Here is a 22,377-nt window from a genome sequence, read left to right on the forward strand (position 1 = left end):
ATTTTAATATCTAATATTTTAACTTTTTCTTTGTCCAAATGATAAAGGATCATTGAAAAAATAGAAAAAAAATGAAAAAAATAGAACACGGACAGCTTATAAGAATATAAGCGATGCTTTAGTGGGTCAGAACTGTTTTCAATCAGTGGCACTAAGCAGCTAACACAAGAATGACTATTCATTACAACTTGAACATCAAATGATTAGGATCGTTTCCCTGTAGGCACAGTGGACTCAATATTTAAACATGAGGGACAGAGAGAGGGGATTAATTAATTTTTTGAAACTTTGTTGATTCTGATTGTGGATCCTAATAACACTTTTCACGATTTCGATGACTCTTTTGAAATGTAGCTATTTCTATTACTTGATCATATTTTTAAAGCTCCAAAGTATTTAACTTAGAACTCAAATTAAGGATTCACTGAAAAAAATCTATATGCTTTTATTCATAATTTGTCAGGAAGGAGTTCATTTATTTAGCTGCTTCTTCTTAGAGGGACTTTCATCCTCCTCGTCATTGTAACTATCCTTCTATGGACTCCTCACGGCTCTCTTACATCTCTGCTGATACGTTTAACTTGGAATACAATAAAAATAAGTCTCAGAAGGATATCTTCTGTTTTGCCTTTATCTAGCTTAGAAGGAATGAAAGCATAAGGGGATGAAAAATGTATATTTACATTTGCAAACCAAATAACTGCTTGCCATATCCTATGAAGTGTTAAATGAATATTAATAGAAGGATTGTATTATTTTCTTTCTTGTTTATAAAATAATGGGGGTGGGGAAAGATGGATTTTCTGTTATGATCACACACAGTTTCCCCACAGATTTCCATGAGATTGCATCTTGCTGGAGACTGCAGCATATGTCCTGGTAGTTCCATAGATGAACAGAAAAAGAACTTGAAAAAGAATCCCAAAACGTGCTTATTCACAGTCTATATTATTCTGCAAATAGGATAGAAATGTGTTAAATGTTATGGTGCCTGGAATTTTATGCAGTCTTTAAAAGGAATGAAAACATCCTTAATTCATACCAAACATTCAAGATTTATGTTAATTTTCTGCTTTAATCACTACTATGTTCGAATGAGCTTATTTAAAAAACAAAGACACTCTGAGGTAGCTTTAAAACAAGAAATGGTTTTGAAATAGGAACTTTTAGTCAACTTAATGTTATGCATGAGATGATTTTTTTATATAGACTTAATTGTATTGTGACACACAAGTTCTTCAATAAGCCACAGCTTAAAATTGCAGAAACCGTCCCTCAGGGACACATCACTGGCAGATGCAGATTGCCAAGGTCAATTAAACTGATGTAGCTGTGCTGTCATATATGTAGAAGAGAAACCCACAAGCATATGACAAGTATATTTCTCAGTATTTATAAAAAGATGTCAAGAATGTGATATTTTAGTACATAAATATAAATTAATTCTCCATAAACAATAAAACAATACAACAGAAATCATAATGAAGAACGATTATTAGTATTCTTTGGAGAGTTTGAGATGCTATAAAACAATGGGGGGGATAAAAAATTTCAACATTTATAATAAAATGATATCTTGAAAACAGATGAATTCATCAATGTGCTTGTTGTTTAATTTTACATAATGTATTAGCCAACAGGACCAAAGCACAATGAAACAAAAAGGAGAGCTGAGGCAATAATCTCAGTAAATCAGAGCTGAAAGCAAAAATCTCAGCAAGAGCAAATAAATTCTAATTACAGGGCCAGGATATCAGAGCTGTGTTCAAATAGAATAACCTGGGGTAAGGAGGGGACAGAACCACAGAATGCCTTCAACTAAGAATATCAAGTCTGGTTGGCACGAGCTTTGTTCTCACACCTCCCTTCTGCCTCTGAGTATTCGAATCAATATGCTGTCCATTCCCAAACACAATGGAGCGGACAATGACAATTAATCATTTTCTTTTCCTCAAAAGTCAACCTTGATACTGTACCTTCCTGCTCCCACAGAACCTCAAGTACCTCTGATTCTTTTTAGACTACTGTCTTTCTTATATTCTCCTCTCTCATCTCCTATGTTGAAAAACTGGTCTTAACCTGGTTCTCTCTTCTCACTGCCATTCTTACATCTTCCTTTATCTAATTTCTGGAGTAATTTACACTACCTACATTTTTTACCACACACTTATTCCTTCCAGTGTATCCCTCTTATGAAAATATGGTCTCTATGGTCACCAAATTCCGTGACTTCAGTTCTCCTCCTTTTTGCCTTTCTATAGCATCCCATAGACGAATCACGGTAATTTTGATCTCCTTCTCTGATTTGCGGAATGCTACTCTATCCAGACTCTCCTTCTTTTTAAACTGTCCTTAGCCTCTATCTGGCTCCTCCTCATCTTGTCATCATCCTCTTCCCAGTTCTCAAATATTGTCTACTACACTTTTCTGTGTCAGAAATTATAGTTGTCTTGTGCTTTTAACTTCATCTCTCTGGAAATGACCTCAAACACTCCCCTTCTGCTTTTTTATTCTGACACTTCTAGCTGCCTGTTAGAGATTCCAGTGTGGATGCTCTACTGTCCCTTTTAAATTGTCACATGTAAAACCTAGTTCACAAGCTTCCTCTGGGATTTTCACATTTCACAATTATTAGTAAGCTTGCTTTTTCACGTCTCCTACTCATTGTGACCACCAAAGCTTCACTGAAACTCTTATAACTAAGATGATCCAGATTGCCACATCCAGTGACCCTTCCTGTCATCACCTCACTTCAGGAACTAGGGTGGGGTGGGGTGAGACACCCAGAGAACGAGGTTTAAGAAGGTCCTTAGGCTCAAGATCGTGCAAGGGTAGGTCGGTGCCTCAACTGTCTCACCCTACGTGTGGCACTGTCTTCCTTGATTTCTCAGTAGCATTCAACAGATGACCACTTCCTCCTCATAAAAGTCCCTTATCTTGGCTTCAAGGACACCATACTTTCTGCTTTTCCATTTGCCTCCATGATCATTCTTTAACCTTCACTGCTGCTTTTTCCTGTTCCTCCTTCTCAAAAAAACCTAGAAATAGATCTTAGTCTTGGCATAATCTTTGAATCTTTTCTCTCCACTTATCTCAACATGCAGTCAGTTACCATGTTCTAACAATTCAACCAAAGGAAATTCTACACTAGTTACTTCTTACGTCTCATTTACATCATCCTCACCTAATGAAGAATGTTAAGGAAAGCAATCAGCATTCACTGATCCCTTGTGTGAGGCAGACATGATGCTGAATATTTCCATATAGTAGTCTCATTTAGACCACAGCACAACTCTTTAAGGTAGGTATTAGCATCCTAAATACAGCCAAGAGGTGGTAAAGCCAGTATATGAATCCAGTTATTTCTCAGTGCAAAGCTCTCCTTGCCACTGACCCTTGGTGTGAGGGAAAGAAAAAGCCAGGAATAGGCCAAAAACAGTCTCTTAAAGTTTCACTATTGGGAACCATGGAATCATTAAAATTAAGCAGATTAGGGTTGGAGGGGCAGCAATTATCTTTCTTGTAGGTCTTATTTCCACAATTAGAGAATCAGCTCATTGTAGAGAAGAAACCCAAGTATTTTCCAAAAGCTTCCCGAAGCTTCTAAAGAAAGTCTCTACAGTGACAAACACACTGATTAGAGAAGAATAGGCACTTGGCTAATTTCTTTTGATTGATTTAACTATTTGACTTTCCTACTGCTATGGTTAAATAATGCTCAGTTTGGATATGCTTGTAGAATTCATGCAGTGTAAAAGTACAGATTTAATTTTCTTTCCCTCCATGCCCAAGACAAGCTTAGGCTCCCCAAGTTAAATACAAAAGATGGATGTCAATAATAGCCTGTAGCAACTCCTTTTGTTTTACTTGTATTCTATAGGGAGTCTCATTCTCATTTCCTAAACCGACCAACTAATCAATTCAGAATTAAAATTGTCTAAGCACTTCACCTTGATTTGCTTATTTCTCTGCAATAATTCCATCTATTTAGAACACTAAACTCCTTGAAGATTTGATTTCATTTTCTCTGGAAGAGATCTCCTCAAGGAGGTCAGTGTCCTTGAGGAAAATATATGGGGATTGTTTTCAAATTCTCAGTTGGATTCCCAAATGCTGCACTTTGATTTGCTTATTTATATTCAATGATACCATCTACTTAAGACTACAAACTCCTTGAAGGAATAGATCATCCTTTAATCTGATTTGGACCATAATCATCATAATTCTATGCACATTTGGGTGCCTAATACCTCTTGATAATTAGGAGACAGTGAAAAAAGTGGAAAGCCTACTGAAATATTTTATGTATACTTCTCAGTGAAAGAACTTTTTAAAATGCTGGATGATACCATCAAGTGATATAAATAATTACAGAAAGGGGTTAAAAAATGTTTAATATAAAATCCTCATTTGCTGCATTTAAAGCATAAATAAAAACAAATAGAAAGCCAGAAGTAAATTACACTACTTGTGAAAACAATATTATTAAAATATAAGTGAATACTGAAAAATATTTTAATTAACAAAATAAATCAAATGGAAAAGATTCCCTAAATAGAGCTTTAAAAGTTAAGTCTATGTGTGTTTGACTGCCATGACTAATTATGTATCCATGTAATGTGTGTTCAATTTGGGCTTATTTAAATAGCAGAAATGCTCATTAGCTGCAGTATATCTGTGAAGCTTCAGTAAACAGTTTAATGGTTTTTATGTTTAACCAATTTCATAAGTTCCTATAATTTTAGCTTTAGCAGCTCATTAATGTTACTTTTTGATATCCATCTTATGACTTCTTTTTCCTTGTCAATCGGCTGTAGGCATACTTCAGTGCAAACTTAAAACATACAGTAGAATTTATTTTAAACAATTTTAGCACATAAGTAAATGCATGATTCAAAAATATAGCTTCTTTATATAGAGTACTGGTTGTATTACCATGCAGTCAAGAACTATCTTTGGTATTGACAAAGGCTATATTCAATAGAATTCATGATGATAATAAAGACAAACATTTATCGAGTGCCCCAGGAACATGTGGTTGGTTTTGGACGAGGCAATGTATATGTTATCTCTCTGGATCTTCACAGAATAGGTATTATTTTAATTTTATAGCTGAGGAAACTGAGACTGAGATAAGTTACACAGATCACATTCTCAGGATTTGAACCTAACTACAAATCCACCACAGCTTTACCAACTGGGAATACCTTCAGAGGCATTTGGAGATAAACACCTAGACCTTAGTAGAGGGCCCTACACCTTGGGATTAGATACAGTCATATGATGGATGAAATTCTAGAGAAAGAACACAAACCTGGGTAAAAATAGAATGAACCATTTATTTTTTAAAGTGGCAGCAATCACAACCTGAACTAAAGCCAGAAGAGGAATCATCAGAGTTTCATGAGAATCAAGATGTTTCTGAGCCATATAGCCACGAAGTGATCATTTCAAGAAATGTCAGATACAAGAGAAATGTAAGGTAGGTAACCAGATTTGGGGATCTGGAGTTCAATGAGCAGTAAAAAATGACATGTGCAGGTAAATGATGAAGGCAAAAGGCAGAATAAAAGGGGTTAAGGAGAAAGGACCTGGCACAGACAGCAAGGCACTGCATACAGGATGTTCTTTGGGACTCAAATAATGATTGCATAGGAAAAAAATACAGCACTAGCTTGCATTGGTTCATTCAATTAGCAAATATTGTCTGCTGTGTACTAAACCCAGCTGTAGGCACTGTAGTAAACCACAGATAAGGGAACTGCCCTTGTGGGATGTACATTTCAGTTGGCAGAAGATAAAAAATAAAAGGTAAACAAGTAAGTGAACTATATGATAGTGAAAACGGCTATGAAGAGAGATATATCAATGAGAGTGTTATGAGGTGAGGGGGCTGAGAAATGGAAGATCAAGGTGGGGACGGAGGGGCACAGGGGGCTCTTTGATGAGATGACATCTGAGCTAAAACAAAGGATAAGAATGAGACAGCATGTGAAGACCTTGAGGCAGATCATTCCAGGCAGAAGGTACTGTTACAGAGGAGCTGAAGTTGATGCACTTGAAGAGTAGAAGGGAGGCTTTATGTGCGTGGAAGAAAGCAAGCAAGAGCAGAGGAGAGGGGGGCTAGAGATAGGCAGAGGCCTGATCAAGGAGGGCTTCAATAAACTGTGGGAAGAATTTTATTCTAAATAAAGTAGGAAACCACTGGAGGGTTTGGAACACGGGAATGAAATGATGTAATTCCTGTTTATAAAGCTGATTCTGGTCGGATTATAAGGAAGCAAGAGGAAATGCAGGGTGACCAGTGACGAAGCTACTATTTTCAATGCAAGTGGAAGTATCAAGCATCTGACCATTCCCTCAACAGAAGGAGGACTTGCTGGTCTTCGTGTGATACTTTACATAAACATTGCTTTCATATGCTTTGGTCTTTACTGTGAATTTTCTGTAGCAGTATTTAGAATAAAGCAATCATTTCATTCTATTCATCTTAACATTTATCCATCTCTTCATTCATCCATTTATCCATTCATTCAGTGAACCATTGAGACTGTGCTGGATACTTTGGGTTAAAATATGAATAAATTACCCTGCAGTTCTACTGGCAACATAATTTAGAGTATATAAGGTGTATAGGTTGAAACAGGAGAAAAGCAGGAACCAAAAAGGAGAACAAAATTAATTATATGTTTCCCTCTGTGTGTGAGCGGAACATATTTTATTGACATGGTCCTTTAGATTTCAGGTACCCACCAACTTTAGAATAAAATTCAGATACTTTAGCCTAACACTAAAACATTTTGTGAATTAGCAATGATACATTTCTCCAGCTTTACTATTTCTTATTGTGTGCATTATGATCTAGTCAAAGGAATTACCCCTTGTATGTATCTAGCCTGTTCACTGTGATGAAATGTGCTTTCCCGTCTCTAGTCTCTTAATTCCTGTCCAGTCTTCATCTCTATTACCAATACCACTGCCTCCATAAAAACTTCTTTGATGCTTACAACTGGAAGTCATCTCTCCACCCTGTGTGTTATGCTAGCAGTTTATCTATTTCTCCTTGAGTCCACCTAATGGCATTTTGCATTTTGCCCTCTCTATTAGACTGCAAGCTCCTGTAGACAGGGACAATGTATTTTTTTGTGTGTGTGAACTCAGGAGAACCTAACCCAGAATCTTGTAAACTCAATAAACATAGAATGAAAGAAGGGGAAATAAGGTCCCACAAGTATGCAGGAGGGCAGATTAGAAGGGTGCTAAAATTAAATTGAAGCATTTGGTTTCAATCCCACCATGAGGGGAGAATAATTTTAGATTCTAAACTATGAGAGTAATACAATGATACTGGTGATGTAGTAGCTCATTTGGCAGCAGTGTGCAAATACAGGAAAAACACTGGGCCATGTTAAATAAAGTGAATTGTCAATACGCTTTTCAGAGGTCTTGGAAAATCACTGGATGTTCACTGAAAATAATATGCTTGACACTCTTCCATGCAATGTATGGAAAAAATAGTTGTGTAAGTGAAAGTCCTTTGAAAACATTTTAAAAGCTTCATAATTACAAAATATTATAAGAATGGCTAGCATGGAAAAAAGGTTGGCACTGGATAGCATTAGAACATATAAAGCTTAGGCGAGACCTCTGAACGTATGTTCAAGTGCGTGCTGGTTTTCTCCTCCAGCAATGCCAGCACGTTCGGGACACCTAATAAATTACATGTGCATATTACATTTGAACTGTGTAGCTTCCATACTGGGGGGCTATCTATTAAATATGATTCAATGTAATTTTCCAACTGATGAAATTACAACTTACATGTATGTAGGTCAATATCTAATTTAACCAAAGACTATTTTAAATAGGTATATTGTTATTTTTGTGATGTGTGCCAAGAATACAAATGCAAAGTAATTAACAAAAATAATCTGTAATACCAAATACATATTACTAAGAACAATAGTATACAACCTACATCATTACTAAATTTATAATTTCACATCTTGATTTCACATCTCACAGCAGCAGCTTACTGTAGTTTAACACTTCACAAGAATATTTGCTTTCAGAATAAACCTTTAGTATACCATAAGCTAACTAGTATTTAAAAGACAAATATAATAGGCTATGGTAAACAAAGCTCTGGACATGTATTACACTCACTCTATGTTGAATAACATTTTCCTACGTTTTAAGATTTCTGTACTCTGAAACAATTATGTTATTTTGTCCATTTTCTACCTTCTTTCCCCAGCAAAACTTGTTACATGCCACTGCTCTACTTCTTGTATGTAATCTTTGATTTGATGGAAAAGTACTGATTTATCCACTGTCTCCCTGTAAGAATGCATATGATATCAACCACTAGTGAAACCTGGAAAACAAAGATAAGGGAAGGCTCTGAACAGGGCTATTCACTGGGGAAACAAACCTATTCCTATGCAGTTATTAGAGGGAAGTAAAATAATTACAGAAATATCATGTTGTGCTTCAAATGGATGTCTAAGGCAGTTGTAAGTGATGTGATGTTGAGTCCAAATTATTTTCAACACTGTTATCAGTTTGACCTCCCTCCTCATCGCCTTCACCCCTTTAAAATAATTCCAAAGAAAAACTGTGCAAAGATTCCATTATTTTGGATGGTTACTCTGCAGAAATGCCAGTGCTTGCTTTAAATCCTACCACTTTATCCTCACTCTGCACAGTGTATTCTATAATAGAAAGACAATAAATCTTTCAGCCAGAAAAATATCTGATAATTAGGACAATTTTTAAAAAATATGTACAGTTTTACTATTGGTTTCCTGAGAATGCTTCTTGCCTAAAATACAGTTAAAAGCCAGACAATGTACAGGGAAGACTGAAAAGGGATTCATTCTCATCACTGGGCCAATGATACAAAGGATAGATCAATCTTTTATTACTCAGGCATTATGACGGTAGCATCAGGAACCAAATGCATTAGTGAAAGAGGGAAGGTACAGAACCATGGATTAAAACTGTCTTCATGTCATGTCCTCCAAAGATATTTACCACATACAAAGCAGCAATAACAAAAGCTGATTTTTTTTTTTCGTCTTCATAATATGGTAGGTGAGATCCTTCTGGATTTCCAAATACCACATGTCCTCTTTCATCATACTTTTAAGAAGTTGTTATTTAAAGTACAAGTTATAACAGCTTTTATTCATTAATTCAATCAATGAATAACCACTGTTCTGGGCACTAGGTTATGACAGTGAAAAGACAGACAAATGACAGATAATGATTCCTAATGTCTCTTTTCAATCAGAATGTTCTTAGTTCTGGTCCTATTTCCAGTTGTTGAATGGATTAGCAAATCCAAATGACACACATCACCATTGCACTCAGACCTGTTCTGTCTGCTGCATTTGTGAGTTCTGGAGGCATTAGGGACATCTGATCAGATTCTCAGGCTAGATACTCCATATTCCACCCCTTTATCAGATGACCAAACCCTGACTGTCTACGTAAAAAATATGTCTGGATTCTGAACGTTCTTCTGCAGTTTTATGTCCTTTAACTTAATCCGGGCCTTAATTAGTAGCCACGCAAACTGACAACAACAGTCTTTTAACTGGTTTCATCGATACTGTTCTGTCTTAATCCCAGGCTACCTTGGAGCAACATGCTTATTCCACACTCCTGATGCTTCCTTCCATGTGGGGAAACAATTATTGGTATAATACTCGTGGTGCCTCTCTGTATCTTACTCACCTCTCTTAGAAAAGCTGAATTCAGTAATTATAATTAGTGGATCTGGAAGAAGAAATTAGGCATGCATGACACATGCTCGTCAAGCCTATAGCTTGACAGCTGCCCAGTTGAGCACAGGTTGTCTCCCTCCCTGAACACTGAAAATCTTACTGCTGCAATTTCCCAACAGGGGAACCACAATTGTTGGATCTTACCTGTGACTGGTGAGTAACTTTGCTTATTTCAGGCATCCAATACTAGGAAACACAATTGTCTTCTGATATGAACCACCTCAAAGGTGACTTCATGGTTTATAACCCCCAACTATTTGAAGAATATTACAAATGCTGCAAACCCAAGCAGAGAGAAGGAAGATCCATGACCTACCAGAATTACCTCATTAACATAAACGTCTCTCCCATATTTAAACCTCCTCATTTGTCATCCGGGTGTCTATAGGATAAAATTCAAAACCCCTGGCTTAGCATATAAGTCTCTTAACTCCACATAAATTTGTAGCCAAATTTCCTGCCATCTTACCCCTACCCACTTTCCACCTTATCTTACCATACAGCATCTGCTCCAGCTAAACAGACTTTCTCACTATTGTCTGGTCACCTGAGGCCATTCATCAGCTTGTACTTTTTGTATGAATATTTCCTCTAACAGAGAAACTCCTACTCAAGCCCTAAAACCCAGTCCAAATATCATCTCAAATTAGCACATTATGCTACAATTTATGTATTTACATGCCTGTTTCTCTCATTAGCCTATGAATCCCTGGGAGGCAAAGACTCTCTTTTATTCATGCTTGTATTCTTAGTGCCTGGACAGGGACTATAACATATTTGGATATTATAAAATGTTCATTGCATGAAAAATTATGAGAGAATGAATAGTAAAAATCATAAAATTAAAAGTTCAATTTTAGAAATAAAAATGAAAAATTCAGACCTTCATTTATAAAGATGAGAACATGCATGAAATAAGTAGGCTGATGACAACTTTCTAAAGACATGCTGGTTTTTTTAATACAGCTTTTAAAAATGACTGTAAAATGACTACTTAATCTAACAGTATGGTGTTGAGCAAGTTGCATAATCTCCCCGTGGCTCCCTCCCTTCCACCCCCATTCCACCTGGAAACTCCTACACATCACTCAGCCTTCAATTTACAACCCACTTCCTCTAGGAAGTTTCTCTGAACCTTCAGACTATGTTTTGCGCTTCCCTAGGACTCTAAACTTCTCCCAGCACAATTTATTAAACTGCATTCCTGGAGGCAAAGTTTGCATTCACCTTTTCCACACTTTATCCCCAGAATACAGCCCAGGGCCTGGAATATCAGGCCATCAGAAGTCATTAGCTAAAAAATAAATCTGTGAAATTAGGAGTCTAGAATACATTATCTCTTAAATCCCTTCCAGCACATTTGGAAATGTATGTAAGGAAAACTTCAACGCAAGTTACTGCATTGTAACATATCCATAAGTTACATTGGACTGACAACTTTATTTTTCAGTTCTTTCTCATCCATTCTTAGTTGTATTAATCATTAGTGAGGCCCTCCCACTAACATTTGTGCCATTAGTTAAAAAGTTCTCCGATGTATCAATAAAGTGCAGTATTCCTTAACCTGTTCTTTGAAACTATATTGTAAACATTTCTGTTTATAAAAATGCATGCAACAGGGATAATCTGACCAATTATGACACATTTTCAACTTGGTACTTCATTCCTTCCCCTTCCTCTTTATTTTTGGTAAGGCAGAAGAGGAATGATGAAAGCTGAAGGCCTCAAAGAGTGGACAATTGTTCAAAGAAAAGTTTGCTGAATCTAAGTGCCATGAGTGGCTTCTGAAGGACATACTTTATTGTTTGAAAAATGAAACATATTGGTCAAAAAAAAAGGGTTATTAAAATGCCTCAGTGTTTCCACTTCCATTAGAGAAGTAGCATATAAGTAACATTTTAATAAGGAAAAAAATATATCAAACATACTGATGCCATGTCTTTTCAAGCACAGGTAACTATTACTATTGGGCACTTGACTCATCTAGTGCTCAGCTTAAAACATCTTTTCTAGGTTTTTCCCAACACCTAAAATAATTGAGGAAAATGGGTCCATTCGAAAAATTCCTGAATATCTGCATTGTCACAGTCTCATGCACACCATTTCTTGCCTACCTAGCAATTTCTAGCTCTGGCTTAGGCCAGAACAAGGCAAACTAACCCATGGACTGCATCTTTTCTCAGGGTAGGAGGCAAGTGAATCAAACTACACTTGAAGCTAGTACTGACAGAACCTTTTATTTACCCCATGAGGTTTTGAAATAATTTTCTGAGGGAACTGGTAAGCAATTTTAAAGCCTCTCCACCACCGTCCCCGTCCCCCCCAAAAAAAAATCTCACTCCCTTATGCAACCAATTGCAACTAATGCTATGAAGGAAGTTGCTTTCTGAGGGTTTCCTTAAATCTTCAGAAAGAACTGGGCTTCGTGTTTCCTTGTCTCTAGTAAGATGAGGAGGAAGAAAATGTAGGCACTGGGTGAAGTGTATAAACTACTTTCCTAGAAGAAAAGCCATGCACTCCCTGCTATGCCCAGAGAATTCAGTCACCTTGTGATTTGCTCTCCTGAGCAGTGCTGTGCAGCATTATCCTGAGTCAGTTTTACACACCATTCATCCTATCTTTCCTTCCAAAAACAAAGGTTTTGTTTTGTTTGCGGTATGCGGGCCTCTCACTGTTGTGCCCTCTCCCGTTGCGGAGCACAGGCTCCGGACGCGCAGGCTCAGCGGCCATGGCTAACGGGCCCAGTCGCTCCGTGGCATGTGGGATCTTCCCGGACTGGGGCACGAACCCATGTCCCCTGCATCGGCAGGCTACTCTCAACCACTGCGCCACCAGGGAAGCCCTAAACAAAGGTTTTTAATCTTAGTTATCTCATACCGTAATTTTCAAATGCTTAAGAGATTAAACTTAGTATCCTCTAAAGTGCTTCTCTTTCCATTTTAAGATAAAAGTGAGCAAACCAAAAATTTGGCCCAGTTTTACCATGTTTAAGAGGAAAAAAAACAAAGATATTAAAAACATCCTCTGCTCTTTATATAATTGATTTATGAAAACCCAAAATGGAGTTTTCTAACTACTAAAAGTTAGTTGAATGAAAATTCCTCAGTGGTATGAGAATCATCAGAATTGATAATAACACATTTTTAAAACATATGATACAGTTACAAGCTGTGTAATGTTTTTTCTGTAAATAAAAATAACCAAATATAGGAAACATTTTCTCATTTAAAAAATCATAAATTGTAAGAGCATCTGCTTCACTTATTTTATAAAGACATGTGGACAAAACCTGCAGGGCCCCAAATGAAGTCCTAATTTTCAAATGTTTTTATTCCTAGACAACATTCATAATGTCATAAGGGTGTAATATAACTCAATTTAATTATTAAAATATGATTTTGTTACACAAGCATAATATCCAAAATGTAAGAGATGCTCACTATGTGCTAGACATATATCTAAGTGCTTTACATATATTATTAATTTACTTATTCTCAAAATAACTCTAGAAGGTAGATGCTATAATCTTCCCTCTTAAAAGATCAAGACCACAAGACCATGAAGTATGAAGAGACTAAGGGAGCCAGATTTCCAGCTGGGTATCCTGGCTCCAGAGCCCCTGCTCTAAGCTGCTCTACCAGACGGACTCTAATTAGTGTCATATTTATTGGATTATAAAGAGTGCAACAATTTATGCCAAAGCAGGGAAAAAAATCGATAGCAACAGAAAAACAGAACTACTTGTCTAACATTTATGCTTTCTAAGAAAAGTAAACCAAACTGACCGCACAACAGGAAAAAATAACAACTAGGTGTAATAAAATTAATATCTTAACATGAATCAAGTAAAGTCAAATGCACAAATATATACTGTGCAACTATTATGGGTACAATAATATGTTGGCCACTATTGGGACTACAACTTACTATAAAGATACAGTCTATGCCTTTTTGGGGTTTACAATCTAATTGGAAGTTAAATTATAATAGGTTCTTGGAAGATGAAAACACATAGCTCTTTTCAAAGTGGACATTTCAAAAGAATGAGAGGATGACGTGGTGTAGTGTATGAAAGAGGCACAGAGGTCATGGCATAGGCTAAAGTGCCTTCCTGCAGTTGTCTGAAAGCATAGTCAAACACACATAAAACTAAGTCAACTAGATCTCCTAGGACTGGGAGGACAAGGCGACTGTTATCACCTCCATTGGAAAAATGAAACTGTGAGGTCAGTGAAAATGGTAACGCATTCTCCTTATCAATTCCAAACCAACAGCGAAGATATGCACGCTTTCACAACTGGCAGTTTGGTTCAAAGCAGAAAGAGAAGGGAATAAAATAAGGAAAAAGTCTCTTAAACTTGACATTGTCCAAACAAACAAAAAGAGGGAAAATTCAATTCCATAAACACTGATGTTGGTGTTTAATAGATGAGGAGACTTCCTATATTATGAAATACATACTTTTAAAATAAATAAATAAATGTTTTAAAATTTCCAGTGAAGGGCAATATTTGTGGAGTAGAAATGCCAGTTAAAGGTAGCTTGTGCTTAATTTACTGACAGCCTTTAAAATCAGTCTTCAATACTAAAATCCAAATTTGAGGTGATTTGGAATCTTACATACTTAGAGAAAATGGATGAGAATTTTGAAAATGTGGAACCACTCTCAGTTTTTCATAGGAAATATATTAAATAAAGCTAAGACTTTATCATACCAATCAAATTAGAAATTGGACACCACAATGCCTCTAGAATTTGGACGGTACTTAATGAAAGAGTCAATTAAATTGTGCTCATAATAAGCACACATATATTCCATGCACAGGGATGTGGAATACAGAGTCTTTTGTTCTTACTTCCCACTTACTGCTACAATCCAAAAAAAAGAGAAATAAAATAGAATTAAATAAAATAGTGATTATTACTTATAATTGTTACAAGCCTTACGAACAATGAAATAATTAGAAACTGTAATCCAAGGATATTATACAAATTTGTTTTATAAACTTGACTTATCTTTTCTTTAAGCTGTTGAGGCACTTACTATTTTCCTGACATGAAATATTTATTACAGATATATTAGGTGCTTAATACTAAAAAAAGTCATTTTATATTCTCCTTTGCAAAACACACAAATTAAGGGACTTGCAAAAGTGATGCAGTATATCAGAAAAAAATGGGATTAAAAATTTAATTTTCTGCAAATTCCCAACTTAGTTTACCTTTACAAATACCTATTATTGATATAATTGAGACACTACAAATTCATTTCACTACTTTTTTTTTTTTTTTTGCAGTACACGGGCCTCTCACTGTTGTGGCCTCTCCCGCTGCGAAGCACAGGCTCCGATGCGCAGGCTCAGCGGCCGTGGCTCACGGGCCCAGCCGCTCCGCGGCATGTGGGATCCTCCCAGACCGGGGCACGAACCCGTGTCCCCCGCATCGGCAGGCGGACTCCCAACCACTGCACCACCAGGGAAGCCCCCACTACTATTTTCATTTAAAATATTATTGTAACCAGACAATGCTGAGTATAAATTATCACTGTACTTTATATGTACTCTGTCAAGTTTATTTCATTCCTTGAATTCTTCAGCATATATTTACATAATCCATTCACCAAGGACTTTCTAAATTAACTGCTTTGGAATCCACCCTGTATCAGATACTGGGAGGAACAGTTCAACAGGGAACAGTGGAACTAAAAGTCAGGCATGTAGTATACATAAAATCATTTGCTGAAGTTCTCAAGTACTAAGGAGTAGGCACTTCATCCTATTGTGCAGGGTAAAATTGTTGAATTTAATGAAAAGTAAAACTGGAATTAGATATCTGAATCTGGGATATCATTTTTGGACTTTAGTGATAGGCGAACTATGGTATGGTAGCGAACTTGAGAAGAAATCTGCCTTAAGGAAACCTGATGAGGTGATCCTTCCTTACCTTGGGCATATCTCTGTAAATGTATTCTTAACTTGATAAAACAACTATTTGTTTTCAGGTCTGCCTCCAACACCAGTTTGTGAGGTTTTTAAGTATAAGGAATGCCTCATTCATCTTTGTACTCTCCAGAATACAATTTGGTACCTGGCATTCACTAGAAACTCACTAAATCATTGTTACATGCATGAGCATAAATATATGATGAAATGTCTTCTGAGACATAGAGACTGGAGAAAGAGACGGCAGAGTCATTTTACACAGAAGTGTAATAGTGCCTATTGTAATCTAGCTATGACTTGGCACATAGAAGTTGTTCATTAAATATTTCTTACAGGAATTAATGCTTATATGAATAAATGAATGAATGAATCAGTTCAGTGAAGGAATAAATATATTAAGAAGAGAAATGGGCAAAGTCTGAACTTTGGAAAGGTAGAGTAAGAAAAGCAGTCAGTGACAGTAGGAAAGGAATAGTTAAAAGAAAAAGCAAGAAAATGGAGTGTTGGACTTCCCTGGTGGCACAGTGGTTAAGAATCCGCCTGCCAATGCAGGGACGTGGGTTCGAGCCCTGTTCCACGAAGATCCCACATGCCGTGGAGCAACTAAGCCTGCAAGCCACAACCACCGAGCCCATGTGCTGCAACTACTGAAGCCCATGAGGCTAGAGCCTGCGCTCTGCAACAAGAGAAGCCACCGCAATGAGAAGCCCGAGCGCTGCAATGAAGAGTAGCCCCCGCTCACTGCAACTATAGAAAGCCGATTTGCAGCAACGAAGACCCAACACAGCCAAAAATAATTAAATAAAATACATAATTTTTTTTTAAAAAAGAAAGAAAATGGAGTGTCATAAACAATAATAATGTGTTACAGTTTCATTTCCAAAGCACTTTCCCATTATTTCATTTTAATTCTGACAACAGTCCTGAGAGGTAGGAAGAGTATATATTATTATCATTATTTTTTTATAGAGGAAGAAAGCTGAGGCTCAGAAAGGTTAAGTGACTCGGAAGAGAGTTTTTCAAACAGAAAGAAATATTTAACACTGTCAAATGCAGAAAATAGAATATGGACTGAAAAGATGTCACTGAGTTTGGCATGAAGTTCACTGGAGCCTGTGCAAAGTGAGGTTGGGAAGGACGGAAGAAGAAGGGTAGAAAAGCAGGTTGATGTTTAAGGAAAGAGATTATAAGTAAATATATTAAAATATATCATACCACATATGTAATAATCACAAAGGTACCAGACATAAATCACATCACATGGGTATCAAGATGGGATAAAATTCAGGGTAGAAGAGGAAGACATGAATATCTTCTCTTCTTACCCAAATGGACAACTTGCTTCCTATAAACTGATTTTCACTATACCTGATACATGTGCACATGAAAGTTTTCTTTGAAACTATTATTTTAAGATTTTAAATACCATTTAGATAAGATCTTCTTGATCAACTTCTAACAAATAATGATTCTCTCTACTATTTGTTAAATGCTTTCCATTCAAAAAATAATATTGAATATGTTTAGAAAGCAGTAGAAGCATGAATGCTATTTAATATTCCAGCTCTTCCAGCTCCCCTCTAACTTGAAAGTAGCTCTTATTAATGTCAATATTGAAGGGCCCTCGTAAAGCAAGTAATTCTATTTGAGGAAAAATTTCCCAAGCAGTTTGTTTTTCAAGTCAGCAGGAGGGGGGAAGAAAGGAAAGTGAAGAACCATTTTCCCTTGATTTCTCTAATGTATAAGGGGTAACACATGTAGAGCACTGGAAGAAACAAACACAAGTAAATTTTGGAATAAAATATACAAATAAATTCTTAAATGACTTCGTCAACTAAGCACAAATAAAACAAATTTTCTTTTCTTCTGCTTCATATTGTAAATACTATGTTAAATCGTTCACTCTTCACACACACAGGAACATAAGCTTTGGAAAGCTGTTTTCTATGATCTTCTAAGTCACATCTACTTAAGTTTGCTTAGGAAAAGATATATTTTTCTTAATATTAGAGTTGTCAGTTGTGGGACATAAATTTAGATGGTAAGATAAATTATTTTTTGATAGGCAAATAATCAACAGAATTGCAAGTTAAATATGATTCAACTTTTTACTCAATTTTTGGTCACATGCAGAGCAGTAAGAACAGTATGATTTTTTTAGATAATAGAATGCAATTTATACATTGTTCTTTTTTTCCTTGCTGAACTCATCAACAAATAACAAACCACACTGTGACTATGTCTACATATCACATAAACGTCTAGATGAAAAGTGACAAATTCAGGCCATCATCCAGCTATTCAAAAACATTTATCTTGATGACATTAAACATCTGGATGTTTCCAAATACCAAGATGTTTGATGTCCTGCAGATAAAATATCTTGATGAGTGGTTAAAACTTTCACTTATCTGTTGCATAAATATGCACATTTGCAAGCATATATATATTTCTATTTCAGACACAAAATGTAATTTTAGCATGGATATAGTAGGAAGTTATAGGAATCGTCAGGTTTAGATTCTTTTTTTTGGTTACTGTTTTTCTTAATGAATCTCTGACCTAGAGAAACATCTTTCTTTTACTTTCCTTTTAGTTAATAAAATAGTTAATTGTCATTTTGACAGCGTGTAGTAAAAGGTAAAAGATTTGCAAAATGAAGGCATGGAGGTACCGAAGCTTTCTATACAATGGCCCACAAAAACACTGTGTGGGAAAACTTAACACAAAATAGTCTTAGTTGATTGACTTATTATTCATTTGGAATGCTATATAAAATATTTCCTTTTCTCATTATCTTTTTTTAAGCATTTTGTTATTTCTTAGTATGTCCATTTATGCCATTTAAATGAAATGATAGGAGTTCAAACTTCCTAATTTGATAATTTTGATGTTTCTAGTGATGATTTGGCATGAAGATAGTAGTCAACATGAATTCTATTTTTGACTATTCATTAGATCCTAATTTGCTTGAATCATTGAAGATTGGCTCTTACAACTTATCTGTCACATTTTCTTACTCTAGGTCTAATTGAAGAAAAAGCTATTCTTATAGAGGAAACAAGGCAAAAATTATTACAAAGTAGAACATGTATTTTGATTATAAGCTTAAAAGAAAGATTAATGTTCTTTTCAATTCCCACTACTTTAAAAATAATTCTCTATAAACATTAAATACCATTTCTACATCTTATAAATCAAGATTTCTTGCATTCCATACTAGAAGAAGGAAATGAATGTTCAAGTGAAAAACAATTCCCCGAAAGCTGGAAACCATTATGGCAGTAAAATAACAGACAATTGCATAACACATGTCAGCTCCCGAGCACTCTACCTTTAGGATCACTCAGAACTGAGCCAAAGGCACTGATGACCACATCGGCTTTCAGACGGACTATCTGATCTTCATCTTCATTCCAGTTTCCAGTTTCATCTTGCTCTGTCCGAACAAACTGCACAGCAACAATTCTCCCTCCTTTTACTATAACCTTCCGTGGGGACAGGAAAGGCAAAAATTCACATTTTTCTTCCTTCGCAAGCTCCATCTAAAATGAAACAGAATAGAGAAAAACTTGAAAATGTTTCTTCTTTATTTAATATTTGATTTTTAATTCAATTATACATGCTAAAGCTTATAATGTTTAAATAAACGAGAAGTTTTTTCTTTCACCAAAGCTGAGATTCAGTTATCAGCTATTCACATTTTATAAATCACTGACTCAGGAGAGTCTTAGACTGAACTTGTCATGTGGAATTTTATAGATCATGGCATCACAAGATACTTCTCAAGTTTTAGGTTGTGCATGCCCTATGGCTGGTGATGTGTGAGGTTTCTCACTATAGTAGCCTGGCCTCCTTATGCTTTCATTTCTGTAAGTTAAGTTCTCTTTTTTATCCTGCATTATATGAAAATAAATTCTTATTATTATTACCAGACTGTATATCTCTAAGCTGGAAAAAAGTCAATAAAGTGAGTGAGCCAGTTTCTGCAAGTAAGTGATTGGAATGGTAGGTAGGAAAATAGATTAGAGGAATTCTGTAGAACCAACAAATAAATTAGATTTATTTTTACTTTTTGTGTAAAAATGTACACGAAAATTTCAGAAAACAAGCATGCTCTTCTTGACAAATTTCCAGTTATTCCACATATCTCACATAATTTATTGTGCCATAAAATTAGACACCCTATTTTTTGTTTGTTTTCGTGCCCATAAAGGGATTTCTATTAAAACAGAATGTTGATATTAATTTAGTCCACTTACTGTTTTGGAGGAAATCCAGGCATTTGTTAATGTGATCCTAACCAGTATGTTGAGTATTCTTTTTCAAAAGATGTAAAAACATCCCACTAAAGAGGTTGAGAGGGTGTTGAGGACACATCTCTCAGCACTCTACCCATAACTAGCGGTTCCAAACGTTACAAAGCATCAGAATCACCTTAGAGGGCTTGTTAAAACACTGCATAGGCCCACCCCCAAGGTGCCTAGTTCTATAGGATTGGATGAGTCCTGAGGATGTGCATTTCTAACAAATTCCTAGGTGATGCTTTGCCGCTGGTCCAGAAGTGACATTTTATGAACTACTGTCATTTTAGATTATAGCTGTCTCTGAACTTAATTGATCTATACTATGTATTCTCCATGAGACTAATATTGCCCATAAGGGAGCAAAATTGATTCTTGGGGAAGAAAAATTCTTAGATAACATAAAGCATAGAGCCATAGCTTATAAACAGATATACAGAATATCTAGGATATTAAAATAACAGTGTGGGGGTAATTAGAAAAAATATCTAAAATGACTCCTTCAAGGGACGATAATTTATTATTTTTTAATTTGAGAAATGCAATGTATTACCAAATATTGGCCTGAAGCTATTTCAGTCTACATCTTATTTAGGATATTTTTTGAATACTGGTTTTAATGCCTTAAAAATTGGACTGCCTAAGCTATTATCACACAATATTTTACTTTGCATTATAAAATTAAGAGGTTAGCAATAGCAAAAGTACTACATAAGTGGGTAGTGTGGGTTGTAAGTATACAGAACAGTGGATCTCAAACTGCTCAAGGTTTAGAAGGAAAATAGAAGTAAGTGGAACTGAATCAGTTTTGAAACCCACTTCCACTCCTTATTTGGGATAATTGCTGAATCTCTTTGACCTTCAAGTTCCTTATATATAAAAAGGGGATAACAATACCTAACTAATTGGGATGTGGTGTTGTTTAAAGCAATTCAGAAATGTAAAACACTTAAAGCAGAACTTAACATGTAGAAGGTGAAAATAAATGCAATTTATTTGTAGTTGTCATTTTCTGAATTCACTTTTTCCCCAAATCATTCTTCAATCTATTTAGTACCACTTAGCAATAGGATTATGACTCCAATAGAAAGGTAGCCCAACAACAAAGGTAAAAAAAGGAAAGGCCCAAGAAACTTGGACTACTTTTTAATTTTCTACAAAATAAAAATGTGTGATGTCTGGAAAGCAAAATATTCCTTAAATACCTCAAATTACAAAATAAATAAAACATAAAATGGTATGTTCTCTGTATCACTTTTGTCCCATTTGCATAATGCAGTGCCTTATAGCTCAATATAAACCAGTTATTGTGTTTCAAAAATGTCAAGTGATGCTAAATTTTAATGATAATGCCAAACTTGACTGGATAACAATGCCAAATGTTTATGGTTTGAATAAATCAATAAATGATGTGTATTTATAATAGTATTCCTTTCTGTGGAGGGCAGGAATAAAACCCTGAACTTGGCTGTACACATATTGGGAGCATGTCTCAGACTGATTTAGGGTCTGTTTTGTCCAATTCTACTCTTTCAAACTATGAATACTTAGACAGTATATATTATTATATGTAGATAATCTCACATACTTTTTGCCAAATTTGGCATTTAATTTACAAACAAAAATTGAACACTGCAAATTTTAAGAATTGAAAATAAGTTTACCAATGATTTATGCTTGAACATGCTTTAGTAATACTCTTACCATGGCTTTTGACTAAAACCTACGTAGAGTTATGAACATGAAGAAACCATATATTAATGTATCCTTAGCTCATATCATAATTTTCCATATATGCCAGGGTTGATACCAAATATTTAGTATTCATGGCAGCTATCTGACAGTGCATGGAAGTCAGCAGGTATATACATCGGCCCCCAAAGAGACTATTCTAAAATTCTGCTCTTGAAACTTGCAATGTTATTTACTTTCTCAAACATTTAAGATTAGACTATTGGGCAGCAGACACAAATCACACTCCTTCCTGCTATTTTGCTATTAGGTACCTAGATTTTTCATTTTACATAAAAGAGGGGAAAAAAACTTTTAAAGGAAAGATAGAAAGACATGATGAACATATGTAATTATTTGGAAAGTATTGATATTATATTGAAAAAAGAACTGAGATAATAAGATATATCTTAGTCAATAGGGGAATATTAGGAAAATGAGAATTGAAATAAGTGAAGCCATATGTTAAGTGAAATATCCTTTGCATTATTTGTGGACAACAGAGGAATTTACTTTCACTGTTTAAGAAATCTGCCTGATAAGACAAAAATAATAATAATAAATACGTATGCAGCTACCCTTTAAGTGCCTGGATATCATCATGATTTA

The 22,377-nt window shown here is 35.5% G+C and overlaps 1 protein-coding gene across 1 annotated transcript in view; it reads right to left on the minus strand.

Moving 5' to 3' along the window:
* Positions 1-22,377, minus strand: part of DPYD (dihydropyrimidine dehydrogenase) — an 817,352-nt gene that overhangs the window by 427,046 nt on the left and 367,929 nt on the right. The window contains exon 11 of the mRNA XM_059043609.2: positions 19,068-19,278. Coding sequence (XP_058899592.1) covers positions 19,068-19,278 — 211 coding nt within the window. The remainder of the gene's footprint in view (positions 1-19,067; positions 19,279-22,377) is intronic.

Source organism: Kogia breviceps, chromosome 1 (genome assembly GCF_026419965.1).
Source record: "Kogia breviceps isolate mKogBre1 chromosome 1, mKogBre1 haplotype 1, whole genome shotgun sequence".
In the NCBI taxonomy this organism is placed as follows: Eukaryota; Metazoa; Chordata; class Mammalia; order Artiodactyla; family Physeteridae; genus Kogia; species Kogia breviceps.